Source organism: Tamandua tetradactyla, chromosome 11 (genome assembly GCF_023851605.1).
Source record: "Tamandua tetradactyla isolate mTamTet1 chromosome 11, mTamTet1.pri, whole genome shotgun sequence".
Classification (NCBI taxonomy): Eukaryota; Metazoa; Chordata; class Mammalia; order Pilosa; family Myrmecophagidae; genus Tamandua; species Tamandua tetradactyla.
Window position 1 is genome coordinate 96,193,331 of NC_135337.1, and position 18,199 is coordinate 96,211,529.

Consider the following 18,199-nt stretch of genomic DNA (forward strand, 5'->3'; position numbering starts at 1 on the left):
TTGGATGCTGGGACACCATGCGCCCCAGTTCATTTCATTAGGGGAGGGCCGGGCACCCCCAGCCCACGCACCCTGCGGGTGGCCTGTGAGCCCCAGGAGCTCACACTGGTGAGGCTGGGTACCACCACTAAGTGTCGCCTCCAGCACCTGGACCCACACAGCCCGCCTCCTGGGGGGCTCCCTGTGGGCAGTGCCTCCCTGTGGAAGGGGGAGCAGGACGTCCTCACATCTCACCCTCCTAGGGGCCCCCTCTGGGGTGAGCTTCTGGGAGTGGGAATCTTGGTTCATGTATGATCCCACCGGATGGCTCAGTCCTGCCCGCTTCTGCCCCCTGATTTGGCCAGGCCCACCCACATCATCCCCCAGACTTTTTCACTCAACACCCCCTGACCCCAGCGTCCGCTCCCACCAGACCCCCTGGGTGGACAAGACTGCCCCAGTACCCTGCTTTCCTCCCCATCCCATCTGCAGGGTCGGGGGGCTTTGGTTTTCATGGAGTCGCCTCTCACGCTGGTTGAAGGCTTGAAGGAAAGGTGACAGGATATGCCACCGAGTGGGACAGTCCAGGGCAACCTGGCTTCGGCACGGCCGGCCCTCTCCCCAGCCTCTGGATGCCACTCTTACTCTGCAGCACTGCAGGGTCTCCCCAGAGCATGTGACAGGGGGAGCCCCCAGCACCCCAAACCCACCCCATGGGCCAGGACCCTGAGGGGCCATGCCGTGTCTCCTGCCAGGCTCAGCTGGGGCGCCTGGGCCCGGGGAAGCCCGGCCTCTCCCCGCAGGTCCCCGAGGCCCGAACAGGAGACCCTGACTGCGCGATGCTGCTTGTGGCTGGGGGCCGCTGCCCTGGGCTCGCCAGAAAGGGTAGAGGTCAGGCGGCTGGGGCAGGACCCACTGCCCACCAGAGGCCCAAAGGCCAAGTGTGCAGCCAGGGGCCAGGCCCTCCTGGGAATTCCTGGCAGCCAGGCCCCTGAGTCTGGCATCCACGCGGCAGGCACCTGGAAACTAAAACTGTTGACCAAGCTGGCACTCCGTTAACCCTTTAAGGTGGTGTTTAAGTTTGTAAAAGCTGCTCGAGTGCAAAATACCAGAAATGGAACAGCTTTTAAAAAGGGAATTTATTGAGTTGCAAGTTTACAGTTCTAAGGCTGTGAAAATATCCAAACAAAGGCACAAACAGGAGGCCACCTTCACTCACCAAAGGCTGGTGCCGTCCGGGACACGCTCTTTGCCAGGAAGGCATGTGGTGGCGTCTGCTGGCTTTCTCTCCTCATTTCCTAAGGCTCCCCTGGGGCCATCTTCCTTCTGCATCTCCAAAGGTCTCTGGCCATGTGGGCTCTCGTGGCTCTGAAGCTTTTTCCAAAATGCTTCCCTCTTAAAGGGCTCCAGTGAGCAACCCCAGCTTGAGTTGGTGGAGACACATCTCCATGGAAACCATCTGATCAAAAGTACCACCCACAACTCAGCACCAAGCGATGAGAAAACCTTCTCCACCAAAAGGGAGAAGAGAGAAATGAGACAAAATAAGTGTCAATGGCTGAGAGATTCCAAACAGAGTTGAGGGGTTATCCTGGAGGTGATTCTTATGCGTTAAATAGATATCAGCTTTTTAGTTTAAGGCGTAACAGAAGGCTGGAGGGAAGTGCCTGAAAATGTAGAGCTGTCTTCCAGCAGCCTTATTTCTTGAAGATGATCGTATAATGATAGAGCTTTCACAGTGTGACTGTGTGATTGTGAAAACCTTGTGTCTGATGCTCCTTTTATCGACCTTATGGACAGATGAGTAAAACAAATGGGATAAAAATAAATAATAGGGAGAATAAATGTTAAAATAAATTTAGTAGATTGAAGTGCTAGGGACCAATGAAAGGGAGGGGTAAGGGGTATGGTGTGTGTGAATTTTTTTCTGTTGTCTTTTTATTTCTTTCTCTGAATTGATGCAAATGTTCTAAGAAATGGTCATGACAATGAATATACAACTATGTGATGATATTGTGAATTACTGATTATATAGGTAGAACGGAATGATCAAAAGTTAAGAATGTTTGTGTTTGTTTGGTGTTTTTTGGTATTTAAAAAAAATTTTTTTTTAATTTAAAAATTAACAAAAATAAATAAATGCAAAATAAATGCAAACCATTAAAAAAAAAAAGACACGGTTTTCCTGGGGTCCACGACAGCACCTATGGTGAAAAGGGCAAGTCTGTGTTTAATGAAATCATTATGATTTTGACAAACTGTACGTTAAGAAGAATTCGATTTTGGACCTGTCTGGTGATGGGAGCGGTGCGTGAGGCCTCATCGCAGTGAAAGGGCCACAGCACGCCCGTGGGGAGGTGCGGGCCATGCCCGGGCGCATCGGGAAGGGTGCGGGCGCATCGGGAAGGGCGCGGGCGCATCGGGAAGGGTGCGGGCGCATCGGGAAGGGTGCGGGCCATGCCCGGGCGCATCGGGAAGGGTGCGGGCGCATCGGGAAGGGTGCGGGCGCATCGGGAAGGGCCCGGGCGCATCGGGAAGGGTGCGGGCGCATCGGGAAGGGTGTGGGAGTTTGTGGAAGTGGATTCTGTCCGTCTCGTCAGCGCTGACCAACAACGGGGTACGCTTGTTCCTAATATTTATTTTTTTATTATTTAAAAAAATTTTTTGTTTTATTTTAACTTTTATGTATATTTTTTGCATGTTCCTAATATTTTAAAGAGCTTTTGCATCAAGGTGTGTATTCACACAAAACTGAATTTCATTTTCTGCGTTAAAATAATGCATTGTTGTTCTGCTGTTCATGAAAACTTACAAAGTTTTTCCTGAGCATCTGAGTGATTCTGTCTAGAGATGAAGATTCTATGTCATATCAGAATAATATCCGCGCTGATGTTTACGCTGACCCTACCTGTTATTTGAGAACACAAGTCTTCCCACTTTTAAAAGAGCTGAATCTTTTTCTTACAATCACATTAAGTCCTATTGAGTTTTTGATGTCACTTCCGTTAAATAAGGGACTAAATATTCTTTCATTTAACTGTTGAATGTAAGGTTCAAACCTAACAACATTTGACTTTTTTTTTTACATTTGACATTTTTACCTCCTCAAATTGGACCCTAAAGGGTTTATTTTATTTCAAACTGTTGCAAATGATTTGTTCTTTCGCCTTTTAAAAGTGAGGTGCTAAACAAGAAGTGCTTAGGAGACATGACAATTGAATGTGATATGGTGTCCCAGATAGGATCATGGATTAGAAAAAGGACATTAGGTAAAAACTAAGGAAATATGAATAAAGTAAGGGCTTTGTTAAAACTAATGTATCAATCTTGGCTCATTATAACAAATATACTGATGCAAGATATGAATTATTAGGGGAATTAGATTTGGTATATATGGGAATTCATTCTCTGTATTATCTTTTGCAATTTTTCTGTAAATTTAAAACTATTCTAAAATTAAAAGTTTATTTTAAAAAGCAAAAAAAAAGTGAGGTGCTAAAAACAGTTCACTACATTTTGTAGGAAGTATTTAGGAAGAATTATAATAGTTAAAAGGGATTTTGTTTTTTTAAAAATATTTTTATTCAGGGTGGGTCGCGGTGGCTCAGCAGGCAGAATTCCCACCTGCCACGCCGGAGACCCGGGTTCGATTCCCGGTGCCTGCCCATGCAAAAAAGAAAAAAAAAGTTATTCAGATTATCTTCACAACATACGGCCACTCAAAGTACACAATCAGCAGCTTATAATATCATCACGTAGTTGTGTCTTTAGAACATTTGCAGCACGCCAGAAAAATCAATGAAAAGAAAAAACTCATACATCCCGTACTCCTTACCTCTCTCTCACTGACCTCCAGTATTTCAAGCTGCCCAATTTACTTTATCCGTCATCCCCCTATTATTTCTTCATTTTTTGTCATTATGGTTTACTCATCTGCCCATACCCTGGATAAAAGGAGCATCAGACACAAGGTTTCACACTCACACAACTGCACTGTAAAAGTTCTATCGTTACACACTCGTGCGGTCCAGGTACTGGCCTCTAGCCTCTCCTGCACACCGTAGCTATGAAGGGGCATCTGCATGATGCATGAGAATCACCTGGAGGAGAACCTCGGCTCCGAAACCTCTCAGCTGCCATGCTTTATTTGGCCTCATTGCCCGCTTCCCCTCTGGGCCCAGCAGCCTTCCTCCGTCCATGGTGCCGGGCTGGCCCAGGGTGAAAGGCCTTTCTCGCTAAAGGCAGGGCTGGGCTCAGGACCGCAGCCCCAGAGAAGCGAAGCATCGCGCTCCTCTTTCTGGGGACGCATCAGGCAGGAGATGCCCTGAAGTCAGGGCAGGTCCCGTAGTCCAAGCCGGGCAGAGGGACCTGCGGCCGACGGGCCCCAGATCGCAGCTCTGCCAACGACGGGGCGGCACGTGCTGTCCCTGAGGACGCCAGTAAACGGCCCCGGAGGACACGCGACCCAGGGACAGGTTGCACCTGCCTTGGACACCTCGTGGACGACAAATCCCGGCGTCACGTGTTCCGTGAATGCCACGTCGAGTGTCCCCGCGGGCACCTGGCCTCAAAGATGCCCTGTGAAGCCGGGCAGGCCCGAGGGCCGGGGACAAGCCTCTCCTCCCATCCCCGCCGGTCCCCGCACCTGGCCACCCGGCAGCGACCGCAGGACGGGGCCTTCCGCGGGAAGAAGGGACCGCGGGAGCCGGAGCCTCGGCGGGGGCTTCTGAGAAAGAAACGCATCCGTCACCTGCAGCCACAGCAACATCCGCTCAGAAGAGAAGTTCAACTGCTCAGTTCTTCGGTGCTCAGTGTGAATCCACCGTGAAATGTACAGAATCTGAGGAAGTCACGAAAGGACCGAAAAATCAGCTTCAGCTTCGCTGCTTTATCTATCAAGAAGCCATGCATCAGCCAATACGACAAGCAAACCCACCACCCTCCCCCTGTCTACGTGGGACATGACTCCCAGGGGTGTGGACTCTCCTGGCAATGTGGGACAGAAATCCTAGAATGAGCTGAGACTCAGCATCAAGGGATTGAGAAAACCTTCTCGACCAAAAGGGGGAAGAGTGAAATGAGACAAAGTGTCAATGGTGGAGATTCCAAACAGAGTCGAGAGGTTATCCTGGAGGTGATTCTTACGCATTAAATAGATATCACCTTGTTATTCAAGATGTAATGGAGAGGCTGGAGGGAAGTGCCTGAAAATGTAGAGCTGTGTTCCAGTAGCCATGTTTCTTGAAGATGATTGAATAATGACACAGCTGTCACAATGTGACTGTGTGATTGTGAAAACCTTGTGTCTGATGCTCCTTTTATCTACCTTGTCAACAGATGAGTAGAACATATGGAATAAGAATAAATAATAGGGGGAACAAATGCTAAAATAAATTTAGTAGATTGAAATGGTGATCAATGAAAGGGAGGGGTAAGGGGTACGGTAGGTATGAATTTTTTATTGCTTTCCTTTTCTTTCTTTTTCTGAATTGATGCAAATGTTCTAAGAAATGATCATGATGATGAATATGCAACTACGTGATGATATTGGGAATTACTGATTATATATGTAGAACGGAATGATCATGTGTTAAGAATGCTTAAGTTTGCTGTTATTTTTTTTAATTAAAAAATTAAAAAAAAATACATACACACACACAAAAAGAAACCACAGATCTTTTCACAGGACTTAAATTGCAACTTCAGGAAGAAACCACTAAAATCGTTTAATCCCCAACACCGCCAAGAGATGCTTTGTCTGTACGTCAGGTCTTCCCACATCAGCCAGCTACCTGCCTCCTTGACTCTTCAGGGGGTTTGATGCTTTGTATGAAGAGAAGGAATCTAAAAATAAAATTTAAAAATAAAAAAATAAAAAAATTAAAAATCAGAAAAATTTTTTTAAAAAAGAGAAGGAATCTGTGAAAGCCCAAATTCTTAAGGAAGTTAAATTTCTGCTTATGCTAGATGTGCACAGACTATGCACATGCCAAGAGAAATGATCTCTTCGATCAACATTCCAGGATCTGGAAGATAAAACAGTGACTCAGCAGTCAGAGACGGGGTGAAAAGAGTGTCCCAAAAGGGAGCGAGGTGTGAACCTTTCCTTTTGCTGAGGGCACGGGCTCCCCTAACGGTGGACACCACGACCTACAAGTGGTGCCGAGACTTCGGGGAGGTCTGCTCTCCAGGCCGCCCAGGTCAGCAGGGAGAAGGCATCGGGATGGGTGGATCACGTTGGGTGACGCGCACGGCAGCAGAGGTTTTGCGGCTTCCTGCAGCGGAGACGGGCAGGCAGCTTGCGTCGCACTCCACGGGCCTGCAGCGATGACATACCAGGCCGGGAAACATCATACAGCAAACTTCATTTCAGCCATTCACGCCTAGGTGTGAAATAAATGTCACCTGTTGACAATTCCTATAACCCAGAGCTTTACAGGAGGATATCTAGGTGGTTTCAGGCTTCCACTCATGTGGTACAAGAGGGCAGGGGCAGACTTGAAAGTCACAGCAAATTTCAACCTCAAAAATTAGGGAAAAGATAAAATTACCTTTGGACTGTGCCACCCTGCATCAAAGGTGTCACATTTTTAAAAGGCTTATTTCCTGCATAATTGAAAATATTCTGGGTTGAAATGCCTCTCAACCCTCACCTTCTGTGGTTTTTCTCCCCACCGCTCAGCCCACGGCTCAGCAGGCAGGTGCTGTCCGCACACCTGCTACCCTGCTATCTGTAGTTGTCCTTGCACAGCCCAGACTCCAGGCATAGCTGCATCCTCTGCCTTAAGTAACAAAAACTTGCCAGAAAAGTGGAAAAGAAAATGGTCGCTCTCATGTCAACTCCACGCTGCTGTCCACATGCCAGGGAAACACAGGTACAACTGAGTATTCCTAGTGCTGGCTTTTTATGACTTTAAAATAATTACTTGTGATCAATCATTAAACAAGAGTAGGCCTAGACTAAGCTCCTGATATGGGCGTCGGTTATTTCTATGTCCCGGGGTGCTTTGCTCCTTGGAATGCGGGAGCCTGAGGCCCGGCATTGGGGTGTCCAGCTCTGCAGCGGCGTCCCCTGGCAGCAGCTGGCAGAGAGGCTGGCAAAGGGCTAGGCTCGGATGCAGGCTGAGCGGGGCTGGTCTGGTCAGGTGGGCACAGGGCAGGGGAGGGCAGTCAGTGCTTCTAGAGCCTCGGCTTCTCGGGGAGACCAAGGGACCAGAGGCTTACTTCGCCCACCATGTAAATTTTCTGTGGCCGACTATCTGACTTAACCCGCCAGGTCTATTTACTTGGACAACCTAAGTCAGCTTTATGTGGCTCGGAAGCTAGAAAGGGAAATGAATCTCAGCGTTCTGTCCAGGCTGATGTGCTATCCCGTTGAATCACAGAGTGTTTGCAGCATAAAATGAAAAGGGGCTTGCAATCCCCTTGAGGAACCGGGAAAGCACGGGACTCTGAATCTTCCCCACCTGGGGAATTCCTGCTGGCCTCTCAAGCAGCGGCACCGCCAGGTGTAGCAAGCCGAGCCCTCAATCCTGAGGCTCGCCCTTAGGAAACCGACTTCTGTAATGGCAAAGCTGAGCCTACTTAAAATTAGGCCTTAGGGTCACCCCCACTGAGCCTCCTTCATTGCTCAGATGTGGCCTCTGTCGCTAACTCTGCCAATAAACTCACAGCCTCTCCCTACATGGGACACAACTCCCAGGGGTGGAAGATTCCCTCGCAACGCGGGACAGAATCCCCATGGGTAACCCCCCTGACACCATGAGATGAGCAACAGATCCGGGGTCAAAAGGGGGAAAATAAATAAAATCAACTTTCAATCGCTAAGAGATTTCAGATTGAGCCGGGAGGTGCTGGGGGTCAGTCTCAAACAGGCTGCAGCCAGATTCTGCCCAGTGTTCCCCAAAACCCTATGGAGCACCCCAGTCCTATCTGAAATCTCTGTAGTTATTTCCCCAACGTGAGATAGGTGCAAACCATCTGATCACAATCCTTCTACTCCTTTTATTTAAACCTTTACTTTTTACTTATCAAGTTTACTTTCCTGTGACTTAAAGCCTCTGCATTGTTCCTATACTAGTTAAGTCCTGGAACCCAGTGGCACCAGTCTCTCCAGAACAACCAGTCTCACCCCCCTACCCCATAACACAGGTGCCCCTTTCCAGCATCAAGAAGTTAGAATTGATTTGGTACAAAATTCATATTTTGACTAGTGCATCTCCTAATGTAACTTATGTTGATAGCTTGATTGAACACCATAAGTACTTGGAATCTTGGGTAGGACATGAGATTTTGTCGGTTTGTCCAGGTGATGCCCCAATAAATCCCAGAGTGATTCGATCAGTGAGTGGAAAAATATTTGCAAAGAATGGTGAGAATGGGGGAAAATTCAACTTCCCAAGTTGAATTCTTGATATCTCACAAGCAGTGTAGACAACCAAAGCTATAAACTGAGCCCCGAGTCTTGGGGGTTGTTCATATGAAAATTACCCCACAAAGGACACTAAGCCTACTTAAAATTAGGCCTAAGAGTCACCCCCAAGAGAGCCTCTTTTGTTGCTCACACGTGGCCTCTCTCTCCAGCCAACACAACAAGCAAGCTCACCACCCTCCCCCTCTCTACGTGGGACATGACTCCCAGGGGTGTGTACCTTCCTGGCAACGTGGAACAGAAATCCTAGAATGAGCTGAGACTCAGCATCAAGGGATTGAGAAAACCTTTTCTACCAAAAGGGGAAAGAGAGAAATGAGACAAAATAAAGTGTCAGTGGCTGAGAGATTCCAAACAGAGTTGAGAGGTTATCCTGGAGGTTATTCTTACGCATTAAGTAGATATCACCTTGTTATTCAAGATGTAATGGAGAGGCTGGAGGGAACTGCCTGAAAACGTACAGCTGTTTGTCCCAGTACCCATGTTTCTTGAGGATGATTGAATAATGATATAGCTTTCACAATGTGACTGTGTGATTGTGAAAACCTTGTGTCTGATGCTCCTTTCATCTACCCTGTCAACAGACGAGTAGAACATATGGAATATAAACAAATAATAGGGGGAACAAATGTTAAAATAAAAAAATTAAAAAATATTAAAAATAAATTAAAAAAACAGAAAAAAAAAAAAGTTAGAATCGTCTTTGTCCAGCTATCCCGCAAGACTGAGGAAATGGAGAAGCAAGAGGAAGGAGATACAACCTAGAATTTAAAAATGAGTAAATGATTCCTGAATCATTATATTGATGCTTTTTTCCTTCTATGGTGTAGAATGACCAAAAGTTAATACCTGAAATTGCTGGAAGTGACTGAACTCGTTCCAGCCTTTGTGTGCCCTTACTATTGTGATTGTTTTGGCCTTGACCCAGCCATTGTTCATACTCGCTGCTGTGAAGATAACTGTTCTGTACCCCAGAAAAGACACACACTGCTTTAATGCATTCTTGTGGAGCAGACCTACAGTGGTGTGACCTTTCGGTCACGCTACTTTAATTCAGACGTGGCCCAAGCCCATTTCCGAAGGGTCTCCATCCTTTACTGGAGTCCTTTAAGAGCGCTCAGGGGGGCGATTTCAGAAAGAACCCCCCCCCCCAGGAGAAACTAAGAGAGAAACGCCCAGAGACATTTTGGAGATGGACCAGCAGACTGATCACGTGCCTTCCCACATGAAAGAAGAATTCCCCACGCCAGCAGCCTTTTCTCGGAGAAGGGATCTTTCTCTTTCTCTCTTTTTTTTAATGGGCAGGCACCGGGAATCGAACCCGGATCCTCTGGCATGACAGGCGAGCAGTCTGCCTGCTGAGCCACGGTGGCCCTGGGGATCTTTCTCTTGAAGCCATTTTCACGGCCTTAGAACCATAAATTTGTAACCTAATAAATCCCGTCGCAAAAGCCAACCCATTTCTGGTATATCGCATTTCAGCAGCTTTAGCAAACCGAAACACACTCCATCTTTCATTATTTGAATCCATAAAATATCCAACTCCTTAGACCCGGGGAGATAGACTTCCTGATCTACTTCACGCTTAGCAACACATTCTCTCTTTCACGGTGAAGGAGTTGGCCATTGGGTGCATCGGGCAGAGACCCCCCTGCTTTTCTTTAGTAACAGGTGCTGCGGGTTGAGCTGTGGCCCCAAGATGCACCTACCTCCTGGCTCGGGTACCTGCGCGTGTGCCTGATTTAGGAATGGGGCCTTTGCAGATGTCACTAAGCTAAGGGTTGCCAGGAGTCACCCTGGATTAGCGTGCGCCCTAAACCCCAGGACAGTTGTCCTTACAAGAGAGGAAAGGGAGAAGGCCACGTGAAGTGGGGCAGCCAGGACATGGGGGATGGCCGGCGGCCCCCGGGGGCTGGGAGAGGGGCGTGGAGCAGGCCTGCTCCCTCCCGCCTCCGGGCTCCCCAGCTGTGAGACCAACTGCGATGAAAGTCCCCAAGTGTGCGGGAATCCGTCCTGCAGCCCTGGGCCTGAATCCACCCGCCTGCTCCCCGGGCTCCCCGGGCTCCCGGGACTGGTTCCTAGGAGGGGGGGTTGCCAGGTTTGAGCATTTCCGCGTCTCCACGAGCAGGGGCGGAGCAGGTGCTCGGGGGTGACGGGTTGCACGCCCACGGGCAGAGCGCTTTCCCGGCCCGGCAATCCGTCCTCCCCGCGCCCCGTAGAGTGGCTACTATTATCCCTATCTCACAGGCGGTACACTGAGGCTCGGAGGGGCGCCGTCGGGATTCCAACCAGCGCAAGGCCCTCATTAAGTAACAACCACAATGGGGGCCATCAGGCCCGCTCCTGTCCCCCCCGGGCCGGGGCCGCAGCCGCCCAGCCGCCCGCCGCCGGCAGTGACAACCGCTGCCCACCACGTGGAGCTCGGGAGCCCGCGTGAGCGTCGCACGGCGCATGCGTCACTAACCACAAGGCCTCCTGCGCCGCCGCGCGCTGCCCCGCCCCCCTTTGCAGCCCTCGCCGCCGCGCTTTTCGGCCGCAGCCTTTTCTCCTCAGACGGGAAGTCGCCCCCGCCCCGCCCTCGTGCCCAGAAGCCGCCGCTCTGCCCGAGGATTGGTTACCCGGGCCCAGGGCCCTGTGTTGATTGGCTCGCGCCGCCGCCACTCCTCTTCGGCCTGGTGGCGCGCGGCGGAACGGCAGCCGGCGGGAGCGCGAGCGGCGACGGAAGTGGCTGGCTGGCCGGGTCCCCGCTGGCACCATGGTGAGGGCAGGCCGGCGGCGGGGCCTCGCCGGGAAGTGGGGTCGCGACGACCGGGGCCGCGGGGATCCGGGGGCGCGCATGCCTCGGGGCCCGAGCCCCGCCCCCGGCGCAGGCGGGGAAACTGAGGCCGGCCGCGCGCCGGGAGCGCGGGCCGGGCAGAGCACCCCCGCTCAGCCGTGCGGCGCATTCCAGGCTCCGCCGCGGCCCGTCCCGCACCGTCCTGGGCCGGGGAACAGGGCCCGAGGCCAGGCTTCCGCTCCGCCTGTCCCGGCGCACCGGGGAAGAAGGGAGGCCGCGCAGGGCTCGTGGCGCGCTCTCCGTCCGGCCCGAGGTCCGGTGTACAACCAGCGCCGCGCTGGGGAGACCTGCGCCGCATCCCGCTGGCCGGCAGGACCCGGAGGAGGGGTCCGCGAGGCCTCAGCCCCGTGGGGCCGCCCTTCGTTCCCATCTGTAGTGTCTCCTTGGAGCCTGTGCGAAGCGTGGGTGTTCAGGGCTATCTCCTGGAAATGGGCCGCCGGGGTCCTCGACTCCTGGCCCTACGGGAGGTTCCGTGCTCCCAGAGCAGACCCATAGAGACGCTCCCCTCATACGGGGCTGGGCCCCGGGGGAGCCCGAGAAGGGAATCACGGCCCCCTGTGGGGGTCCCGGAAGGCTTCCTGGGTGAGAGGCCACTCGGACCAGCCCTCCGTGGCTTTATGCCTGAGGTCTGCATGGCAGTCATAACGGGAGGGCCAGAGTGGCCCTTTCTCCTCCTGGTGGCATCTGGTGCATCTTCCTCTCCCTGGGGTGTCACGCCCCTGAGGACCAGTCTCTCACCCCTGCCTTCTCTCCAGCAGTTTGGGGCTGAGAATGTGGAAGGCTGGCAGAGGGCTCTGTCGTGGCCTGGACCGGCTTTGACCGGGGCACCTCCCAGTCCTGACGCCGCCTCATCTGTGAGGCAGGGACAGGCCCTGGGTATGGACCAAGTCCACACTCCCTTAAAATTTTCCAGGCCAGCAGGGGACTCGCCAGGGAGTTATAATAAATAAACAGAAGAAGAGACTGGCTGAGTCCTGTCCTGGAAACAGGCCCGGGGCAGGGGCGGTATCAGGACGCCCAGGGAGGTATGGGGGCAAAGGTCGCCAGGCAGAGTGGGCATGGTGTGCAGACAGGAGCAGGTCAGGGCAAGTGTTTTCTGCTAGATGAGCAGAAGCCTCTGGGGGGGCCGTGGCAGATGTCTCAGGCACTGCTTTGTGGGGAGGGGCTGCAGGGTCCTCCAGGGCCGTCCTGACCCTGGGTGCAGAGGTTGTGTCCACCGTATGAGGATGTCCATGGTCACCGTCGGGTGCTCCCAGGGTCACATGCAAACCGGGGTCTGCACCGGACACCCAGGCCTTTCCCCAGACTGGGTCCAACAGGCTTGAGCAAGCCCCCGCTTCAGGAGGTCATGACCCACCTGTTGTACAGCCCACACAAACCAGCCTGAGGCCCCTTTTCCCTCGGGGACTCCCCCAAGCCACCCAGAGGCGTTCTGGGCGTGGCCCCACACCATGCAGCCGTCCTTTCCCCTTATCTTGCCCTTCCAGGAAACCGGGTGAGGAAGTGGACGTGGGCCTGGCTTCCTGCTAGCACCAGGCCTTCCCTGGTGGTTCCTTGGGATAGCCGGGCAGTCCCACGTCTCCCCTCAGTAGAGGCCTGCGTGTCCCCCCACCTGGAAAAACAGGGTCCTGTGGACCCCAGAGTGTCCCTGGAGGGAGCTTCTCAGGAGGGGAGGCTAAGTCGGGTCACAGGGAAGTCTCCAGCCTCCCTGGGAGACAGTTCTCGTTTTCCTTGTGCACCAGCCGCCACACAGAGCCACAGTCTGCCCTCCGTGGTTGTTGTCTCGACAATGAAAAGAGCTGGCTTTAATTTTTTTCCCATCGTAAAAATCATATATGTAACTGTAAAAAAGATCTCTAATGATGGTAAAAGAAATTGAGTATCTTGAGTACTTAGTGGATCTGGATATGTCTCTAGAGAGCTCATCCTTTCTTTGTGGTGAATTTGCAATACCCACAGGCTTTTCTGGAATGTTCCCTCTCACCTGGTGAGTTCTCCTCTTTGCAAACCCAGCTCAGGTGTCACCAGCGGGGCCCGGCAGGGTTTTGGTCCAGTCCCGGCTGTCCTTTGGCGTGGCGTTTGGTGGCACTGGCTTCAGGCATGGGGTCAGCCGCAGCTTTGCTGCTCCCTGGCTCTAGCCCTGGGCCAGCTCCTGGGTCTTGTCCCCATGAGGCAGGTGCAGCGGGAGCTGCCGGGGTGTTGAGCAGATGGTGGCTCTGTGGGACGGACTGGCTCCTGGGGACCCCGTGGAACGCAGGTGGGGTGGGGATGAGGGTGGCGTAGGATCTGCCCCAGGTGCAGCCCCAGCAGCCCAAATCACGGCTTCTGCTTGCCTTTCAGCTCCCCCTGTCGCTGCTGAAGACGGCGCAGAACCACCCCATGGTGAGTGCGTGTTTGGGGGTTGGAGGTGACGCAGGCTCTGTGCGGGCCTGGATATGTGTGGACACAGGGGCCGCGGTTCTGCCGTGTCCAGATGGGCTCGTGGGGGGCATGTCGCCCAAGATGGCTTCTGTCCTCAGTGCTCGGTGGGGCACCTGTCCACGTCACACGACCTTTCCACTTGTGGGGTTCTCGTTGGTGTTTCATTCACAGTCCGTAAAGTCACAGCTGTTGAGGGGACGTTTCACTGTGAGCCGCTCGGGCCCCCTGCGTCTCCGTCTCCTTGGGTGACCAGTTCAGTGTAGTCCGCTCTTAGGGACCACAGCCTGTGGGGTGCAGACGCATGGGTTTCCCTGAACGGCTGTTTTCTGTTGCCGTGCGTACAGCCCTGCACTTCCCTTAAACCGTGCTCGCGTCCACGTCTCAGCGCTGTCAATTGCATTTGCGGTTGTGCTGCTGTCCCTTCCCTCCCCCACCAGAACGCACCCATTGCTCCAAGTAGGAGCCCTATACTAAGCTTTAAGCCTTGGCTCCCGCTCCCTGCGCCCGGTTGTCCCCTCGCAGCCTCTATTCCTGATCTGAGCCTCTGAGTTTACTTCTAATTCTTCCGTGTAAGTGAGGTCATACAGCACTTGCCCTTATGTGTCTGGCTGCTTTCAGGCTGCCCAGTGCCCCCCAGGCTCTTCCGTATTGTCGCGTGCTCCAGGACGTCCTTTTCTGGGCTTAGCGGCACGCCCATTGTGCTACCACATTGTGCTTGCCTGCTCCTGGTGTGGGCACTTGGGTTGCGTCCGCCTTTTGGCAGTTATGCACGGTGCTGCTGTGGACGCCATTGTGGGATGTCTGTTCACGTCCCAGCTTTCAGTTCGGGGCGCATTCTGAGGTGCAGGATTGACGGGTCGCCTGTCCCCTCTTGCCTGCTGGCTTCCTTTCTCCCCCCAGCCAACCCTACTGGCACCAGCTACCTGCCAGCCCTCAGCTCCCCCTGTGAGATGGGAACTTGCTGTCCTGTCTTCCCCTCCTGCGGCCCCTGTCCCTGCCCTTGTCCACCCCGTGCCCTCTGTGCTGCAGTGTCCCTTTTGTTGGTTGGCCATCTTAAGTAGATTTTTTTATACGGAACAGCTTGATGGCACTTGAGTCCACGTTCAGTGCGTTCACCTGTTTGAAGTAACTCAGCGGCATTTAGTGTGTCTGCAGTGTTGTGCAACCACCACCACTTCTAGTTCCAGAACGTTTCATTCCCCCAAATAGAGACCCCGTCCCCCATCTGCAGCTCCCATAGCTCCCAGCCTCCTCTTGGTCTCTGGAGGGGCAGCTCTGAATATCTCCCGCCCTTGGCATCACCATGTGGCTTTTGGGCCTGGCCCTTTCCACCAAGATAACCTCCCAGGGGGTTCCATTGTGGGGTGTCCCGGCTGAGCCGTACCCCTCGTGTGTGGGTTCTTCCGCTTTGGCCCTCCGCTGCGCACGGGCCCTTGGGCCTCCTGCCCCTTTGCGGAGTGTCGGTGTGTGGTTTCAGTGCGTCCCTTCCTGCACTCTTAGTCTGCCTTCCTGAAGAGGCCCCACTCAGGTGGCTGCTCTTCGAGTTTCCCCCGACACAGTGATGGGCAGTCCCTCCTACAGACACGGCTCCGTCCCGCAAGCCCGCCTTTGCACTCCGGCCGCCGCATGTCCCCGGGCTCCGGCCTCGCCCGCTCGTCAAGGACTGGGTCTCTGAGACGGTTTTCTGTTCTAACTACACACGCAGCGCTCTCAGGGTAGCGGGAGCGCAGGCCCCGGGAAGCATAGAGGACACAGAAAGTTACCCCTGAGCACGGCTGGGGCGGGGGGCAGCTGTGGTCCCTGGGCTCCTGGGGTCTCCGGGCGGGGGTGCCGCCCCTTCCCCTGACAAAGGCGTCCCTGCAGCTGGTGGAGCTGAAGAACGGGGAGACGTACAACGGGCACCTGGTGAGCTGTGACAACTGGATGAACATCAATCTGCGCGAGGTCATCTGCACGTCCCGGGTGAGCCGTCCCGTCTGCCCCCAGCGGGCCCCCCTGGCAGCAGGCTCCTGGACCCGACCCTTCCCCTCCCAAGCTGCTCCTCTGAGAAATGTCTTGGGGCGCTCCCCTCATTTTGGGGCTATGGTTCCCAGTATGGGCGGAGGGGCTGCAGGGCCCAGCCTGGACTCTCGGGACCTATAATGGCACAGGATTCTGGGACTTGACTGACCCCTGGGTCGGTCATGGATCTGGCCTGGTACTGCCAGCTGAGACAGTCCCCCCTGGGCCTGGGGTGGTCAGCAGGAAGGGCCAGAGGGGTGGACACAGGCAGCCCAAAGGCCCTGTCTGTACACGAGCAGTCCCTCTCTGCAGAGCCCCGCGTGGCCTTGGGGGAGAGGCATTGCCAGGGGATTGGGTAGGCCTGGTGTGGGCTGGGCCGGGTGCCTAGTGCTGGCTTCAGCCTGGACCAGGCAGCTGGGGCCTGGCTTCCACCCCGGGTGTTGGGCGTGGGGCCTGACAGGAGGCCAGGGATGAGGCAAACACGAACAAGCGAGGAGATACAGGGTCTTGGAGGCAAGCACCCCCTACCCAGTGTGTTCTAGGAATAGAAAGTTGCATCTGGAAGTGCGGCCAGGTGGGCTGGGTGGTGGCCTCAGGCCAAGACGAGCAGAGATGAGGGCCCTCCGTTTCTGGCTTGAACTGTCGAGGGGCAGGAGGTGAGGGCTGGGCAGGCGGGCCACACCAGTGCTGCCTCCAGGGAGCCTTGTTCCCGCCCAGCCTGGCTGGGTCCTACAGCCGGGAGCCTCCAGGAACACGTGCCTCTCCCTGTCCTCCATGCGTGGTCAGCCCCCCTGCACTGTGTCTGTCCATGGGGTCTCCACCTGCTGACTTGAATGAATGGGCCAGGGCCAGAGAGGGTTCCAGAAGGTTACGGGAGAGGGGTGTTGTGGCAGCTCCTGTGGTCAGAGCCCTGCCCTGGGCCAGGCAGAGGTCATGTGTGGCTCTGGTGTGCAGGATGGGGACACAGATGGCACAGCCTTGTGCAGCTGCCCGGACTCACTGCCTCATGGCTCGCTGGCCTGGGCGTCTCCCTGCTGAGTGAGCCCTATGCCCACAGGACGGGGACAAGTTCTGGCGGATGCCCGAGTGCTACGTCCGCGGCAGCACCATCAAGTACCTGCGCATCCCAGACGAGGTCATCGACATGGTCAAGGAGGAGGCGGTGGCCAGGGGCCGCGGGCGCGGGGGCCTGCCACAGCAGAAGCAGCAGAAGGGCCGCGGCATGGGGGGCGCCGGGCGAGGTAGGCAGGCAGCCGTGCACCCCTCCTCAGAGCCCCCTCCCCACCTCCCTAAGGGCTGGGACCACTGGGTGGCTGTCGGGGCTTGACTCGGCCCAGCTGTGCCTGCCTGACGTTGTGCAGGAGCTCCCAGGCCTCAGTTTCCCCTCTGCACAGAGGGCCTGGTGGCACCAGCTCACCAGCTGTCAGTGTGGGCCTGGCTTGGCCTCCCTGCTGAGATCCCTTTTGACACTAAAGCAGGGTCACTGCTGGATGTCTGGCTGCCTGCCACTTGCCATGTGACATCAGGGTGTCGTGCAATCAATGTGGGGTCTGGCCCAGGGCTCCCCACTGAGTCCCCAAACCTGCCCTACCCCCTGTGTGTCTTAAGGCCCCCCTTGTGGCTTCTGGGGCAAGAATGTTCTCGGCCCTCTGCCAGGCTCAAGTCTACATGAATGAGGAAACTGAGGTTCGGGGTGGGGGCAGTGGGGACCCACCCGAAGTCCCAAGGTGCTGGCTCCCCGCCCAGGCACCGGCCCAGCCTGGCTCGCTGCAGTGCCCGCTCCTTCCCGCAGGTGTGTTTGGTGGCCGGGGCCGAGGCGGCATCCCCGGCGGGGGCCGAGGCCAGCCTGAGAAGAAGCCGGGCAGACAGGCGGGCAAGCAGTGAGGGGGCTCCGCGTTGGCTCCTGGCTCCTGACCCCTCGGCCTCAGGTGGAGCCCCCTTCTCTCCAGTGACTCTGGGATTGGAAACGTACTTGGGACGTGTGGTCTGTGGTGCTGTGGGCACTCGGTTCCCTGAAGGCGGGTCTCGCGGCTCTGAGCCCTGCTGCTCGGGCTGAGAGCCAGCTTTTTCCAAACAGGTTTGTTTTGCATTTAATGCTAGATCCCTGCAGGGTGAACAGACGGGAGGGTTTTATGTTAAGCTGTAGGCACTGAGATTGATGGTCTTGAGGAAGAGATTCCTTCGACACAGGCCCCGAAGCTGCTTTTTTGAAACACTGTCACGTGTCAGTGCTGGGTCTGCCCTTACCTCCCCTCTCCGCCATGTGTGACAACAATAAAGACGACGCAGCCACAGCTGCAAGCACCTCTGTCCTGCAGAGCTGGGCACCCCGGTGGTGGGGTCACCAGCCTGGTGAAGCTGGCGTCTGGGTTCCGTAAGAACCCCTGACACCCGCCAGCGAGTGTGTACCGGGTGGGAGTGCTTTGACGCCACCCCCCTGCGCCCAGGGAAGCCCACCGTGTTGGAGCGCCATCTCTACCAAGAGGGGCTGTGGGCAGGCCTCGGATCCTCAGCAAACGCACCCACCTGCC

At 54.8% G+C, this 18,199-nt stretch overlaps 1 protein-coding gene and 1 long non-coding RNA gene across 2 annotated transcripts; one reads left to right on the forward strand and one right to left on the reverse strand.

Annotated features, from left to right (window-relative positions):
- Window positions 1-3,578: 3,578 nt before the first annotated feature.
- On the reverse strand, window positions 3,579-6,982 carry LOC143650854 (uncharacterized). Its single transcript, XR_013159692.1, has 4 exons — window positions 6,134-6,982; window positions 5,631-5,823; window positions 4,625-4,819; window positions 3,579-3,923 (listed from the first exon to the last, which is right to left on the reverse strand). It is a non-coding gene; the product is annotated as an uncharacterized LOC143650854 (long non-coding RNA).
- A 4,072-nt stretch (window positions 6,983-11,054) lies between these two features.
- LSM4 (LSM4 homolog, U6 small nuclear RNA and mRNA degradation associated) lies at window positions 11,055-17,962 on the forward strand. The gene is made up of 5 exons (XM_077122146.1): window positions 11,055-11,168; window positions 13,587-13,628; window positions 15,531-15,629; window positions 16,726-16,909; window positions 17,461-17,962. Exons 1-5 carry the CDS (start codon window positions 11,166-11,168, stop codon window positions 17,550-17,552), a joined length of 420 nt encoding a protein of 139 aa, XP_076978261.1. The 5' UTR covers window positions 11,055-11,165; the 3' UTR covers window positions 17,553-17,962.
- Window positions 17,963-18,199: the final 237 nt, after the last annotated feature.